Here is a 17,358-nt window from a genome sequence, read left to right as displayed (position 1 = left end):
AATATAGTTACAATAATTCATTAATGATACACAATATAAAGAGATAAATTCTGACATTAAAAACAAGAGAGCAAGGTAGAGAATTTGTATATGATTGAGAATAAATTTTTATCAGCATAAAATAGATTGTGATATTCATAAGTTTTTTAAATTTTTTTTACACTTTATTTTTGAGAGAGAGAGAGACAGAGAAGAAGTGGGGGGGGGGGGGAGGAGAAAGAGAACGACAGAGAGAGAGACAGAATCCAGAATCCAAATCAGGCTCCAGGCTCTGAGCTGTCAGCACAGAGCCCCACGCGGGGCTCAAACTCACAAACCGTGAGATCATGACCTGAGCCAAAGTCAGACGCTTAACCAACTGAGCCACCAGGTGCCCCTATTCACATGATGTTTTATGGAAGCCTCATGTAAATATCATTTCACAAAGGAAGACAACAAGAGAGAGGAAAGGAACAAAGGAACTACCAAACAGCAAGAAAACAATTAATAGAATAGCATTAGTAAGTTCTTATCTGTCAATGTAAGTGGATTAAATTTTCCAATCAAAAGACATAGCGTGGCCAGATGGATAACTAAACTAGACCTAATTACATATAACCTACAAGAGATTCAATTTAGCCTTAAGGACATACATGGGCTCTAAGTTAATAGATGGAAAAAGATATTCCATGCAAATGGACATGAAAAGAGAGCAGCAGTAGTTACGCTTATATAGGACAAAATAAATTTTAAGCCAAAAAAAGATAAAAATAGATAAAGAAGGTCATTATATAATTTTAAAGAGGTCAATTCATCAAGAAGATAAAACCAGAAATATATATGCACTCAACATGGAAAACCTACACATAATACAAAATGTAAAACCTAAATTGAATACTAACAGATCTGAAAAGAGAAACACACAATACGATACCTCACTTTCAACAATGAATAGTTCATCGAGACAGAAAATCAACAAGGAAACATTGAACTTGAACCATACTTCAGACCAAATGGACCTGACAGACATAATTATTTTCCAACAAATTGGATAATCTTGAGGAGATAAATAAATTCCTAGAAACATACAACCTACCAACACTGAATCAGAAAGAAATAGAAAATCTAAACAGATGAATAATGAGTAAGGAGATTGGATCAGCAATCAAAAACCTCCAAAATAGAAAAGCCCAGGACCTTACAGTTTCAGTGGCAAAATCTTCTAATATTTAAAGAATTAACACCAAACCTTCTCAAACTTTTCCAAATAATGAAGAGGAGAGAAGACTCCAAAATTTATTTTACAAGACTAGCATTACCCTGATACCAACACTGGACAGTGACACTATAAGAGAAGAAAACTGAAGATCAATTCCCCTGGTAAATAGATGCAAAAATTCATAATAAAATATTAGAAACTTGAATTCAACATTATATTTAAATGACCACTGTATGGAACCACAGAAGACCTGAATAGCCAAAGCAAACTTGAAAAAAAGAAAGCAAAGCTGGAGGCATCACAATTCCAGACTTTAAGTTATATTACAAACCTTTAGCAATCAAAATAGTGTGGTACTGGCACAAAAGTAGACACATAGATCAACAGAACAGTTATAAAATCCAGATAAACCCAAAAACATATGGTCAATTAATGTTCAACAAAGAAGAAAAGAATATCTAATGGGAAAATGACTATCTCTTCAACAAATGGTGTTAAGAAAACTGTACAGCTACATGCAAAATAATGAAACCACTTTATTGTATTATGCACACAAATAAATTCAAAGTGGACTAAAGACATAAATGTGGGACCTGAAACCATAAAAATCCTAGAAGAGAATACAGGAAGTAACTTCTTTGACATTGGCCATAGCAAATTCTTTCTAGATATGTCTCCTGAAGCAAGGGAAACAACACCAAAAATAAACTATTGGGATACATCAAAATAAAAAGCTTCTGCACAGTGAAGGAAATAATAAACAAAACTAAAACAAAACCTACAGAATGGGAGAAGATATTTGCAAATGACATATCTGATTAAGGGTTAGTATCCAAAAATCTATAAAGAACTTATAAAGATCAACATCCAAAAATGAATAACACAATTTAAAAATGTCAGAAGACACGGATAAACATTTTCCAAAGAAGACATACAGATGGCCAGCAGACACATGAGAAGATGCCCAAATCACTCATCATCAGGGAAATGCAAATCAAAACCACAATGAGAATCACCTCACACCTGTCAGCATGGCTAAAATCAACAACACAAGAAACAACAGGTGTTGGTGCGGATGTGGAGAAAGGGGAACCCTCTTGCACTCTTGGTGGAAATGCAAACTGGTGCAGCTACTGTAGAAAATAGTATGGAGGCTCCTCTAAAGTTAAAACTGAAACTCCCTATGATCCAACAATTGTACTACTGGGTATTTACTCAAAGAATACAAAAATACTAATTCAAAGGTATGCATGCACTCCAATGTTTATAGCAGCAATCTACAATAGCCAAATTATGGAAGCAACCAAAGTCTCCATCAGCTGATGAATTGATAAAGAATATGTGGTACATATACAATGGAATACTACTCAGCCATCACAAAAGAATGAACATTTGCCATTTGCAACGACACAGATGGAACTAGAGAGTATTATGCTAAGTGAAATAAGTCAGTCAGAGAAAGAAAAAAAACATGATTTCACTCATATGTGGAACTCAAGAAATAAAACAAATGAGCAAAGGGGAGAAAAGAGAGGGAGAGGGAAATCAAGAAACAGTCTCTTAGAGAACAAACTGATGATTACCAGAATGGAGTTGGGTAGGAAGATAAGTTAAATAGGTGATGGGGATTAAAAAGTACACTTATTGTGATGAGCAGTGGGTGATGTATGGAAGTGTTCAATCACTGTATTGTACACCTGAAACTAATATTGCACTGTATTTTAACTAACTAGAATTTAAGTAAAAACTAAAAATAAAGTACCATACACCATGATCAAGCAGGATTTATTCCTGGGATTCAAGGATGTTTCAATGTACACCAATCAATAAATATGAAACACCATATTAATAGAATCAAACATGAAAATGATATGATCATCTCAATAGATGCAGAAAAAGTATTTGACAAAATACAACATCCTTTCATGATAAGAAACACCAAACAAATTGAGTATAAAAGGAACATAACTCAACACAAAGAGGCTATATGACAAGCCTATAGCTAACATTATACTCAATGATTAGTTTGAAAGCTTTTCCTCTAAGATCAGGAAAAAGGCAATAGTGCCCACTCTGACCTCTCCTATTCAATGTAACACTGGATGTACTGGCCAGAGAAATCAGTGAAGAAAAAGAAATAAAAAGAATCTAAACTGGAAGTAAAGAAGTAAAACTGTCTTTGTTTGCAGACCATATGATCTTATATTGAAAGAATCCTAAAAACTCACAACCAAGAAACTGTTAGAACTAACAAATTAAGTAAAGTTGCAGGGTACAACACCAACACATAACAATTAGTTGTTTTTCTCTACGCTAACAATGAAACATCTGGTAATGAAATAAAGAAAATAATTCCATTTACATTGGCATCCAAAAACAATAAAAGACTTAAGAATAAATTTAACCAAGGAGATGAGAGGTCTGTATGCGGAAAACTACATGACTCTGATGAAAGAAACTGAATGAAGAAAATACAAACACAAATCCTGTGTTCATGAATCAGAAGAATCAATATTGTTAAAATATCCATATTACCCAAAGCCATCTATAGATTCAATGCAACCCCTGTCAGAATTCTAATGACATTGTTCACGGTAGTAGAAATAACAATCCTAAACTTCATATGGAACCACAAAAGACCATAAATAGCCAAAGCAGTCTTAAGAAAGATGAACAGAGCTGGAGGCATCACACTTTCAGATTTCAACTATATTATGAAGCTGTAATAATCAAAGCAGTATGGTATTGTCTTAAGTACAAACACATGGACCTATAGAACAGTATCAAGAACCCAGAAATAAACTCTCATGTATACAACCAATTAATGCTTGACAAAGGAGCCAAATAAACTATTAGGAACAGTCTCTTCAATAGTTTTCGGAAAACTGGACAACCACATGCAGAAGAATGAAATTGGAACACTATGTTGTACCACTCACAAAAAATAACTTGAAATGGACTGAAGATTTAAATATAAGACCTGAAGCCACAAAACTCCTAGAAGAAAACATATGGAAAAGCTCCCAAAAATCTTCTGCAAATCAAAATAAATAATCATCAGTATGAAAAGGCAACACTGGAATTGAGGAAAAATTTTGCAAATCACATATGTGATAAGGGATTAGTTTCCAAAATATATAAAGAACTCATATAATTCAATACCAAAAAAAAAATCTAAATTTTAAAAATGTGCCGAGGCACTGAAAGGATGGTTTTCCAAACAAGACACAAATGGTTAACAGAAACATGAAAAGGTGCTCAATTATCACTATCAATCAGGGAAATGTGAATCAAAATCATAATGAGATATAGCCTCACAGCTGTCAGAATGGCTATCATCAGAAAACAAGAGATTAAAAGTGTTGACAAGGATGTGGAGAAAAGAGAACCCTTATACACCGTTAGTGGGAACACAAACTGGTATAGCCACTATGGAAACAGTATGAAGGTTCCTCAAAAAATTAAAAATAGAACTACCATATGATCCAGTAATCTCATGTCTCAGTATATATCCTAAGGAAATAAAACTCAGATCTCAAAGAGGTATCTGCATTCCCATATTCAGTGCAACATTATTCACAATAGCCAAGACATGGAAACAATCTAAGTGTCTTTCTATGGATAAATGGATAAAGAAAATGTGGTATATATGTAAAATGAGAAACACGGAATACTGTATTACATACTTCAAAGTTGCTAAGAAAGTAGATCTTAAATGTTCTCACCAAAAAAAAGGGGGGTAATTATGTGATATGATGGAGGTGTTAGATAATGCTAAGGTAATAATCATTTTACAATATATAAGTGTACCAAATAAACATGTTCTACACATGGAAAATTAGATCTCAGAAAAGCTGGAAAATAAATATATAAGTAAAATATCGTAGCATAAATGTTTTAACTATCCTCAAACTATTTTAAAATGTTATTGAAGTCTGAGGATTCCTGGCATCCTCGGACCGTCATCTTTTCTTCATCCCTATTGGCTTACATGCTGTATGTGCAACTATGATCAGGGACAGTGGACAAAGATGAGCACTAAAATAATGTTTCTGCTTCTCTGAAACCAGGCTTATTTGCAATGGAACTTTCCATGATGACCTAAATGTCCTACATCTATTCTGGCCAATACTGAAGCCACTCCACATCCAGCCATTGGCCTCTTGACATAGACAGGTATGACTAAGGAACTGAATTTTAAATTTTATTTAGTTTAACATGTACTATGTGTCTATTGGCTACTATGTTGGACACCACAGATTATTGAAAACAAAACAAAACAAAACAAAACAAAACAAAACACAAAAAAACTGATTACCCCAGGCCACTTGGGAAATAATTTTCAGCACGGATGACTCTGCCACTTTTTCCTTCTCTATAAGCATCAGGCAAATTCCTAATTATTTTCAAGGTAAATACAGAAATCCTCACTGCATTGGCCACATTACCGAGGCAATGACCCCCTTGAATTTAACACTACCGAAGGTACTTGACTAATATTTATGGACCATCTCAAATTCAAAGCATGGAGAGAGTATGCATGGGATGAGATAATCAATTTCAGAATACTAAAGGACCGTAATCTTAGTTGACAATAGGAGGGCTGGTTATTTACTTTTCTCCAGGTGAAGGGAGGGAAGGACTTTTTCAGCATCCCCTTGATAATACGTCAGCACTCTGATGACCCAGTGATTTGGTGGTAGATGCAAGCTAACTACAAGCTAGGGAAAGAGTGGGGCTAAGGATGGATTTTTTGGCTCTGAGCAACCTCAGGTCTATTGCAGATGTGCCAGCTGCATTTCCACGGGAACACATTCCATAAATGCAACAGTCTATTTTCCTTAAAAGTGTTTCCGTAAAACCAGTGCTTTACTCTAACCTGATAAAGTAACAGGGTACTGAGGAACTCTATCCTAAATTGGCATGGCACCATCTGCTGGACATTATTTTCACACATGTTGGCCAAAAGGAGTGCATAGAAGCAACATAACTTCTTAAATATTATATTGAAATAGATATAGGCAGGTGGATTTGGCATTTGAGCTCTAGTGATAGTGTAATTCCTCAGCTATCAACAGGTAAAATGATGGTATTAAATTCTTAGCGTGCTATGAGTTTGTTTCTGAAGCACCCAGCACATAATAAAGGCCACATATGTTTCTGAAAAGTAATTAGCAGCCCAGCATAGGTAGTTCTTTCTTTTCAGACATTACTGAAGCCTGAACTTTATCTTTGTGAGGCTGGGGGCCTGGAGCCAAGACCCTATCCAGCAGCTGCCTGGGGCTTTCTACCCAGAGCCTCCCAACCACCACCTCCAAAGAGTGGTCACTAGAAATTCCTGGAAATCTTATAAAGATGTGGCTCTTAGCTTGCAGGTGGCTCATTTCCAAGACGGTCCCTGCGTAGATAAGAAAGCCAAGAGTGGCACCAGAAGCCTAGGTTCTCTCTCACTAGGAGAGAATGTCTGACAGCCTTTGTGAGGTCAGGACCTCAGAAGACAAAAATGTGCTGGAGGTGGCCCATTTGCAAAGGATGAAGTGGTCCTTCATGAAATGTGTGCCTCAGTCCGAAAGTCCAGACTGACTAGATTGAATTGACCCAGGATAATTCCAGTCATATTTCCAAACCAAACATGCAAGAAATATGTATTAATATGTCCTCACTTGTGTCCCACAAGTACACATTGTTAGCCAAACATCAATTTGAATGTTTACAAACTGGCAGAAACCTAAGCACTGAGCATGTTTATGAAAGAGAAATTCTGTAGGTCTCTTTTCTCAGTCCCTCAAAGTAAGTTCTGAGAAGTGAGATGGCCAGACTGAGAGAAGGCAGTCTCATGCATTCCATTATCACTGTTCCTGCATAAACATGCAGGAAGCTCCTTCAAGGGCCAGCCCAGGTGCCAGTTGCAGGGACCAAGATCACTCTGGGTGCCATAAATCACAGAGTATCTGCAAGGTGAGTCAGGGTGACAACAGGCTGATGAAGAACAGGAGGCTTCAGGAAGAAGTTTTGGAGAAGTCTCAGGTTTCTATGACTGAAGATACTGGGCGAGGATATGGGTGTGTGCTTGGTGGGTGATGGAGATCAGAGAGGTGGTGTACAGGACAGCTTGAACATCCCCAAATTTAGGAACAAAGATCATTCTCAGCCAAGTCAGTGCAGGAGCTGTTCTATGGGAGTAAGTTCTCAAAGGGAAAAAAGAAACTCGATGTGACTAGAAACCTCAGGATGAGTCAACTTTTAGACACTGGTTGCTAATTACTTCTCCTGTAGCAAAAAGGGGCAGTACTCCATTTTCATCCTTGCATATAAGATGTCAGGGAGGAAGTGATAGAAATGATAGAGATGATCTCTACTCCCACTGCTGGTGAAAAGGAAATTGCTGCAGATTTTCTAGAGAACAACTTGAAAGTGGGTATCAAAAGCCTTATCTTTTGGCCAATTCTTGGAATTTATCACAAAGATACAATTATAAGCTCGCGTGGCAGTGTTGTTTATTACATGGAAAAAAATGGAAATGACAGGAATTTTTGTTACACACCATATAATGACAGGATATTCATATGATGGAATGTGATGGACCATGAGGTTTCAGAATGATGTTTAGTGACAGGGCAGGGGAGAAGTTTCCACTATATTTCAAATTATAAAAGCTGCTTACAAAATAGTTTTCAGAGAATGAGAACACTCAAAAACTATAGCAAAGTGTGTAATGATGCACACAGATATACAGAGGTGTACATGTGTGCTTACACACATAAACACATGTACATGATACACACCAAACCTTTAACATTGATTCTCTTTGGCCTGAGAGTTATCAGAACTAATTTCCATATCTGGCGATATTCTATGTTTCACATATTTTTAATTCATATTTGATCTTTGTTATTAAAATAAGTGTTAACCTAAAAATTGCAAGATTTAGCCAATACATCTGTCGGTATCATGAAAGACATTTTAGATAGACACTGGTGTATGTATGTGTGTATGTATAAAAATGGATATATAGATGCTTGTATGTGTATATAGGTGCACATACACATTATCAGTGCCCTGTTAAAAACTTCTAATTATAAATGCATAATTTCCTTTAAATATATTTTCCACAAGTTAAACACATATAACATACATATAACTTCCTTCAAGTTACTTGTACTATCACTTAACGGATGCTGCCAATCACTATGCAAAAATGTGATTATGCTGCCTCCCAGTGGACATTCCAGGAATAAGTGTATATATTACCAGTTATCCAACTTTCTCAGACCCTACAGCTACACAATTTAGGAAGAAAGAAAATGAAAAACAACAATAAAAATCACTCTAAGAGATATTGGATTCATGAGTACTGAATGATACAGTCAGGACTTGAGCCTAAGTCAGCCTAACCCTAAGGTGCACGCTCTTTTCACTACATCATAGTCCCTCAATTCAAAGCAGTGCTTTCTACTGATGAAAACGTAAATGGAGTGTTAGCATTCATAAAGATATGCCGTTCTATTAAGAGAAGTGCTTTAAAACACATGTAATAAAGATGGTTATGAGATCTGTTTGTGCAGGAAACTTTGAGGAGAGTTTATTATTTTAAGGAATGGATGATAGATCTTCCATGATGCATGTAAAGAAGTATTTTAAAACAATGGTAATAACTAAACTTAAAAGTTCTGTACTCATTTGTTAGGAAAAGATCAGTGTGGGGTGTTTTTTTTTACTGTTTATTTATTTTTGAGAGAGAGAGAGACAGTGCATGAGCCAGGGAGGGGCAGAGAGAGATGGAAACAGAATCTGAAGCAGGCTCCAGGCTCTGAGCTGTCAGCACAGAGCCAGATGCAGGGCTCAAATCCATGAACCTTGAGAGATCATGACCTGAACCAACGTCAGACACTGGTGCCCTGGTGTGTGGGTGTGTGTGTGTGTGTGTTTTTTTTTTTTTTAAGTGAAGACATGTGTTCGCCATTTTTAAATGCATTTAGGGTAGTGTTTTAAAACACATGTAATAAAGATCTTTATAAAAGTTGTAAAAAATATGACTTTCTCAAAATAAAAATAGCACAGGTAAGTACATACTGTGTAAAGGTGACCATGCAGAGTGACATGCAGTACATGACTCTGTCCAGTGCTTTCACTACATCAGTGCATTCTATGACCCCCAATAGCACAATACTCAGCACAGTAAAATGTCTCTTATTACAGGCAAACACAAGGTGATCTTGGGTGGAATGACAGCCAGATTTTCAGAGACAGGCAGAAGTCTGTGGTACTAGCAGAGTCTGCCTTCTAGTAAGTTCTTTCTTGTTTATGGTTTCCTACACAAGAAACTAAGAGAGACTTGCTCTTCTGCCAGAGCCCAAAGACTAGGAAAATATGCCCTAAAGTGGGCCTCACTGTGCGTCTCCCAAGAGTTTGAACTATTAGAAGATGTGGGAGAGGGGACATCTGGGTGGCTCAGTTGGTTGAGTGTCCGACTTTGGCTCAGGTCACAATCTCACGGTTCATAGGTTCAAGCCCTGCCTCTGGCTCTATGCTGACAGCTCAAAGCTGTTTCAGTGTCTGTCTTCATTTCTCTCTCTCTGCCCCTCCCCTGCTCATGCGCTCTCTCTCTCTCTCTCTCTCTCTCTCTCTCAAATATAAATAAACATTAAAAAAAATTTAAAAATAAGATGTGGGGGACAGGGAGATGAGAGTAGGTCACTGTCTTCCAATTTATGTGCTCATAAAAGAACATGGATCACCAGATTTGGCATGCTCCCTGAGAGATGTGGTAGTCCTATATCACATGGGCTTGCTGGGTCATGGAATTGGGACATGCTGCAAGTGAGGACAACCACAAGTTCTACCCAGTTAATAGAACAATTAGCAAGGCTGGCCAGAAGGACAAGTCATTCAGTCCCTAGATAGACTAATGTCAAGCTCTGGGCTCTGCACCTCTTCTCTCTTCAGCCCTGGAAGGGAAGGCCCAGGAAAACTGCTGCACTGAGGTTCCCTTTGAGGATTCCTGGCCACTTGTCTAATGTCTGAAGTACAACTCTAGGGATGATTCTATAAAATGTATCACTCTGTTTGCCAAAAGACTGTCCTCAAACAAATTGTTTAGTACTCTATTAAGTGTCCTCTCCTTGAGGGTCCAACAGGAAATATTTGTTTGTACTCTATGGAATTATCCTGAGCAGCTGATGATTTTTACCTTTACATCCTATAAACAGATGACCCATTGGTGGTAGAAAGTTCTTTAGAACCAAAATTGACAATGACTTCCAGGAAAGCACCTAAGGTTTTTGGGACACATTTGGGGAGTGTGTATCTCAGAATACTACTTTACTATTCAAATGATATCTGGACCATGGAAATTTTACACAAAAACCATAATCTGCATGGAGTTATTTTTAGAGGTTGGTAACAGTACTTTATTAGATATTTGTCTCAGTGCATCACAGGAACCCTAATTTGTTCTACACTTTCATATTTCATCTTTTTCATTAGGTCTCAAGTTTGAATAAAAATGTAAAAAAAATATAGTTTTAGCTGGAAAATGTACTAAATTTTTTTATATTCCTTCAAATGTTTGGTATCATAAGTAACATAATAATAGAAATCTTTGCCCATAAAGCTTAGTCTATATTTCTAATTATTTCCTTAAGATTGACATTACATGGGAATTCCTGGATCTAAGTATATCATTGGTTTTGCAAGGCTTGACAGGGGTGACCCCAGTGCTAACCAGAAAAACTGTAACAACAAAGGGGTGGGTGGGGGTGCTGAGACACCACTGGCCGTTTGATTAGTCACATCACACTATCTTTGCCAAATCAATAGGTAAAATGCCATCAAATTATAGCTATAGTTCTATCACATTAAAATTCATAACACTTTCAACTGGAACTATTTCCACATTCCAAATGTATATGACTGGAAGAGAAAACTCATTATCAACTTTGAAAATCATTAGCAGACTTCCTCTACATAAACAATGAAAAATTCTACTGCTGACAAGTTGCTCTGGTTCTCACTGTCCTCCTTCTGGGGATGACATTTGACAAGAGTAAGAAAAAGGCTATTATATGTTTAGTAATGTTGCAACCCTCCAATTTTCAAATGTGGTGGATTAAACAAGGAAATTGCTAAGACTGAATTCAAATTCCTGCTGCCTTTCTCACTAGCTATGTGACCTTGGGCTGATTATCAAACCTTTCTGAGCCTTGTTCCCTTTTTTGGTTAATGGAAATGGTGTCACCTAGTGGCCATGCTGTTTGAGGACTGAAGGACCTGTGAATTTGCCAGGTACACAGACACTCAGTAAGAGGCCCTTCTGCTACCTCTTCCCCCTCTAAACAAGGAGCCTACCTCACCACCCTGTTTGAACAATCATAGTCTTGGATCCAAATATAATCTTTTGGTGATACAAACCAGATGTGAACCAAGCACAATAACCTGTGAGGACTAGGGATATTTTTTTTCTATGAACAGAGTGAAGGTGCACAGCAGGCTCACATGGCGCCCCCACATTAATGGCATCTAATCATTCATCCCAACCGGCATCTTCCAAGATCTGGGACTCTTCACACCTACCCTCTGCTCACAAGGCTAAACAAAGTACCCTTGGATTCACTGCACAGACTACCTTTTACAAGAATGATGACGAAGGACTAATTTTCACCACTTGAGATATTTTGTAGCTTTTCAACATACTTCTCTGCATGGAAAAGGCACTGTCCTGGGGCACTGATGTTCACAATGCATGCTTCATCCATGGGCATAACATGTTCAAGATCAATGTAGGGAAAAGGAAAGAGTGAGAAATGGAACAAAATGCTATGGTATGTATTACAAGCTCATTTACCAAAATCCTTATTGGACTGTTATATAAAAAAAAATTGAGACATGCTGTCAAATAGGTTTGGGACACAATGTATCAAACATTCCTCAGGACATATGTTAGGACATGCAGCCTCAGAAGATGACAACATCAATGTTATTTCCACTATGATGACTTCTTTTAAATATGAAGTTTATTGTGAAGAATTCTAAGTAAGGAATTTCAATAATTCTCATATAAATACATGCTGTTTTTAAAATTTTATTTAGCTTTAGTGCTTTTTAACTCTTTTGACTTAAAATAATCTTTTCTTGAAAAATAGTTAGGCCCACCATGGAAACTGAAAAGCTATGAAAGAGACTTTCTTGCCAGTCAATTTATTGATTTACTCAGATGCAATGAATAATTCAGAACAACAACAAAAAATAACTACTGATCATTTTAAATTAGGAATACTAAAATTTAACCTCAGCATTGGGATGTTATCAAAGCATATGAGAAATGGGCTTTTACAATTTACAAGAGTGCACAACTGCAATAAGAAAGGACCCCCATAGAGGGTTTTAAATACAAATTTTATAAAATAAAATCTCCCTAGCTTACATTATTCTGGGTCACTCTCTGAAAGATGTTTTCGATCTTGAACCAAATAAACAAGTGGACCGATAGCAAACACATGGACCTATAGCAGTTCAAGGAAATAAGCTATATGGACATCAGTATGGGCAGGTCAAAAAGTAAAAATCACCCAAAGCACGCATATGCGCGCACACACAGCAATTTTTGAACTCAATAGGCTGCGGGACCCTTGCGGCGAGACTGGTGGCTACGTTTGCCCTGCAATGCGCCCCTGGCCAGACACGCTGCCAACCCCTCCCCCCGCTCCCCGCCCCACCCCACCCCACCACTCAACCTCAAGCGCTGCACCAGGGTCTGGGCTAAGCCATCGCCCCAGTGCTGTGCGCGCCCTCTCCCCACGCTGTGCGTGCTCACCGCATGGTGTAGAGCAGCGTGCCATCGTCCTCCAGCCTCAGCAGCTTGTTGGGCGTGGTCATATTGTGGGCGATGGACTTCTTCCCGTTGTGAAAGAATGTGTCTGGGGTCCAGATTTTGCTGGCGAGAAGATTGTTGAGTGGGAGGCGCTGCATGGGCCCTTTAAACCGAAGCCTTTCATCTTTCCAGCTTTGTCGGAAAAACACATCTATGGTATATTCCTAATGCAAAGGAAGGCAACCAGGTGATGCCTTAGCAGAGAAGGCCCTTAGGGGATTTGGTTCAGTGCCTATTTAGAATGATCTGGGCGGGGCCATGCCCTGAGACCTACCATTTCAGTGTCGGATACTGGGCCAAAGCTGGTAACGTAGATGTCCGTCCGCACCTGAGTGATTCGCTCTGAAACACAGACACAGGTTCCTGCCTAGGCACCGAACTCACATGGAACCACCCGTCATAGCATATTTATGTCCTTAGTCCAGTAACCAATTTCATTCTTGGCAATCAGAGGGCTTCTATAATGTGTTTTTTTAAATTTGGAGGACTAGACTAACACCAAATGAAATCAAACTGCTCCAAATTATAGCAGGAACTAACATATCCATCATGTAAGGAAAGGGTCTTAGCTCTCATTACACTTCTTGCCCCTTTGGGGGCAGTCGTGAACAGAGCAGAGAGGGATCCTGGTTGTTTGGCCTTGATTGGTCTTTAGTTTCCTCCTCCGTAAACCTGGAACAGTAATTCCAACCTCACAGTGCCTAACCTCACTCTCCTACAAACAGCTGCTTTCCAAAGGGTTAGGCAATTGTGATGAGGGGATAAGATTTAAAAGAATCTCTAATCAAAACTGCACTACTAGGTGTTCTCTGAGGAAAGGATGTGTGACTTGGGACAAGACCACTTGAAAAGGAAGACCCGCTTCCTTATATGTCACCTTATATGTCATTTTGAATTGTTAGAAATTTCTATCATGAGAGACTATTATAACAATAAAAATTATTAAAATATATATGGCAATAAAAGTAGCTAATAATATTGAGGGGAAATTTGTGTGTGTGTTCCTTGGGCATCACCTTGCAACACCCTGTGGTCATGAATGAGGACAATAGACTATACTACAGTCCACCATTAATAACCCCAAACCACTGGATGGTATCACCACTGACTCAGAGCTTCAGGGGGCAGGGCTTTTTCTCCCTGCATCTCATTGTGTGGTAACCATATATGTACATGGTGTGTATTTATATGTGTGCAGGTGTACTTCTTAACTTAAGGTATGGTGCTGTGTGCTTCAGCACCTGTCTTCCTACTGAGATGCCTGCCCCAGCAGGCAGCCCCTTTGGCTCTATGTGGTGTCCTCAGGATCTTGCTTCACAGGAGTGTGACACATCCTGGGTGAATGAGAGAATATTGTATAGCAACAACTCATTGATTCTCTACGTGTTTTGATCCTTGTGGATGTGTTCAAAGGGACAGAGGCTGCTGGACACAGGAGACCCAGGGACATAACTCAGAGGGTGGAGTAAGGGGGTGTCAAGGAGGCTTTGTGGACTTTTCTTTGCCAAAAAAGGTAGAGAATGGCAACTCATGCTTTAAGTGAATCTCCCTGTTAGAAATGTAATAATGAAGGGGCACCTGGGTGGCTCAGTCGGTTAAGCGTCTGACTTTGGCTCAGGTCATGATCTAGCAATTTGTGAATTTGAGCCCCGCATTGGGCTCTGTTCAGATGGTTCAGAGCCTGGAACTTGCTTTGGATTCTGTGTCTCCCTCTCTCTCTGCCCCTCCCCTGCTCGCACTCTATCTCTTCCTCAAAAATAAATAAACAAAAATGTAATAATGGAAAAGAACTACTTTTTCCTCTAAGAATGTAGTTGTTAGAGGGTCTCAAACTTACTTAATGGAGTAAGTTCAAATGCACTACATCTAAATGGACTCGAGTCAATGGCATTGCAAATGCCTGGAAACAGCACACAATTCTCAGCACAAAATTAAGCTCTGCTAAATTGAACCCAGAAAGTGCATTTTGCTATCCACTTATTTTTATCAATTTTCATGGGGTTAAAGTAAATACAATGATTAGTGAAGAGATTAAACATAATATATAAGATGGAAAGAACAATTGCATTAAACAGTGTATTTGTGAAAAAGACTTGCATCAGTACAAGAGTAGGAAGTTGATTATAAATTATTTCTTAACTTAAGGTAGTGTTGGCTTTAGTAACACCTAAGAACTGGTTCCTCCTTAAATGAAGCAGAATGGATGTTTTGGGGGGGGGGGGGGCGCCTGGGTGGCTCAGTCAGTTAAGCGGCCGGCTTGGGCTCAGGTTATGATCTCTCTGTCTGTGAGTTCAAGCCCCGCGTTGGGCTCTGTGCTGACAACTCAGAGCCTGGAGCCTGTTTCAGATTCTGTGTCTCCTTCTCTCTGACCCTCCCCTGTTCATGCTCTGTCTCTCCCTGTCTCAAAAATAAACAAAACGTTAAAAAAAAAAAAAGAATGGATGTTAGGATTATCTAAGGAAAAGGGAGTTTGCATGGAGACCACATGCCCCAGCTTCTTGTACCTAGATAATGAATATAAAGGATGTAAGAACCTTGGCAACAACTATCAGTTTAAACTCTGGCAAAAAGCTACTTAATGAATTGGTTGAATCATAGCAGATGTGAGCTTGAGACTGAGTGTAAGCTTTTTCTGGGGTCTAGTGGGCTGCAGCTGAGAACCCACTCACCTCCAAGGCCAGGCCGCAGTCTATTGTCATAGCCATCCAAGAGCCCATCCAAGATTCTGGTAAATATTGTGATGTTGTCATTGGTCTCATCTTTTACTGAACTGGTTGGCATTTGTGAAAAGCTTTTTAACAGAGAAACAAGAGTTAAAACTTGCATTAAGAATTTAAAAATTCTTCTCAAAATACAGAAAACAAAAACATAATATGGTGACTTGTCTTGGAGGGAAGGCACCTGAAAACAGTCTCTTCTACTAATCCAGGATATTGTTTTTCATAAATAAGCCTTAATTCTTGAATTTCCAGAGAGTGTGCTGGCTCTGGGCTGTTCGTCCTGACATCATGCTCAAAAATCCATCCTTCCCTGATTCCGAGGCACAGTGTAGCCATTTTTAAAACATTAGCCACTATCCATAGACTAGCAGAACCTAATCCACTCTTAGGGGATTTCAGAAGTTTGGTTTAAATACTGAAAAACTGAGTCTTCATATTAGTGAATCACCTGTGATGAGCAGTGGGGTGTGGAGAGGACATTTCAAAATCTATGCAATCTGAAAGATAAGATTTTTGGGCCCAAATTTCGCTGCATCTTTAATTGGGAGCATTTGTGCTATGAGGAATATGCAGAATATGGTGATAGAAACAATCATATGGTGATAGAAACAAAAGTTTATGAAATCTCTCTGGGCTTCCCTACTCATCAGCACTGCCTGTTGCTGGCACATTCAGGTCCAGACAAAACAAAGCACATGACCCAGGAGCCATGAGGTGTAAAGACCAGTCTGAAAGCCTTTATTAGGGTTTACCCAGAATTGCCTCAGATAAGAGACTCGAGAAGCACAGTATTCTGAATGACCCTGTATGTCAGACTTATAGTAAAACCCCAAGAAAAGCAGGCTGAACCTTCAAAGAAAAACCCAAAACAATTCTGGTTTTCTCAATTCAGTGAAGTTATCCAGGCCCCAAAAGTTTATGTAGATGGGGCAAATGGAAATGAGAAACTGCCCTCTGCAGATGTGGGTAAATTGAAGTTACTTGGGAGGGAAAGAAAGTCACCGGTCTAGAAGATGGTAATACACCTCAGAAACATGGATCACACCACAGGATTCTACAGCTGCTTTCAAATCTTGCAAAAAGCGAGATGTTTGGAATTTTCAAGAACTCAACATACACATTTGGTGTGGATACAAGGAGAACTTATGCAGCTGAAAGCCAGCTGTGGGCCCCAGGAAGTTAGCATCCTTGGCGCTTGGGAGAAGAACAGGAGACCCCTGGAACTTCTCTGAAGTGCCTGCTGTGGTACCCCAGCTCTCCATGTGACTATTTCTTTTCCATAAATTGTCTGAAATGAGAGTGAGACTGACCATCAGCAGTTGGCTGCTGAGAGTAGAATTGATGTGTGCTTCCCCCACCCAGTTCTTGAAACTTGGGTCATTTTTATCGATTGCATCTAAACAAATCAATTCTTTACTGCTCTGAAGCTATTCCGTTTTGAATGAGAGAGTATAAAGTTCTTTTGATCTAATTTTCACATCATCATTAACTGCATATAATTGAATCTCTAACAAGCTAAAATTCAGTCCTGTTCGTATGCAGCCCACGGATACAATATTTTACTCTGGGAC

The 17,358-nt window shown here is 38.7% G+C and overlaps 1 protein-coding gene across 1 annotated transcript in view; it reads right to left on the bottom strand.

Annotated features, from left to right (window-relative positions):
- The window catches only part of GABRA5 (gamma-aminobutyric acid type A receptor subunit alpha5), an 82,652-nt gene that overhangs the window by 51,319 nt on the left and 13,975 nt on the right, over nucleotides 1-17,358 (bottom strand). Inside the window, exons 4-6 of the mRNA XM_042941266.1 lie at nucleotides 15,737-15,858; nucleotides 13,342-13,409; nucleotides 13,011-13,231 (exon numbers count right to left, since the gene is read on the bottom strand). Of these exons, the coding sequence (XP_042797200.1) occupies nucleotides 13,011-13,231; nucleotides 13,342-13,409; nucleotides 15,737-15,858 (411 nt within the window). The remainder of the gene's footprint in view (nucleotides 1-13,010; nucleotides 13,232-13,341; nucleotides 13,410-15,736; nucleotides 15,859-17,358) is intronic.

The sequence above is a fragment of the Panthera leo genome, chromosome B3 (assembly GCF_018350215.1).
Source record: "Panthera leo isolate Ple1 chromosome B3, P.leo_Ple1_pat1.1, whole genome shotgun sequence".
NCBI lineage: Eukaryota > Metazoa > Chordata > Mammalia > Carnivora > Felidae > Panthera > Panthera leo.
Note: the sequence above shows the minus strand (reverse complement) of the source record. Positions and strands in the feature narration are given on the sequence as shown.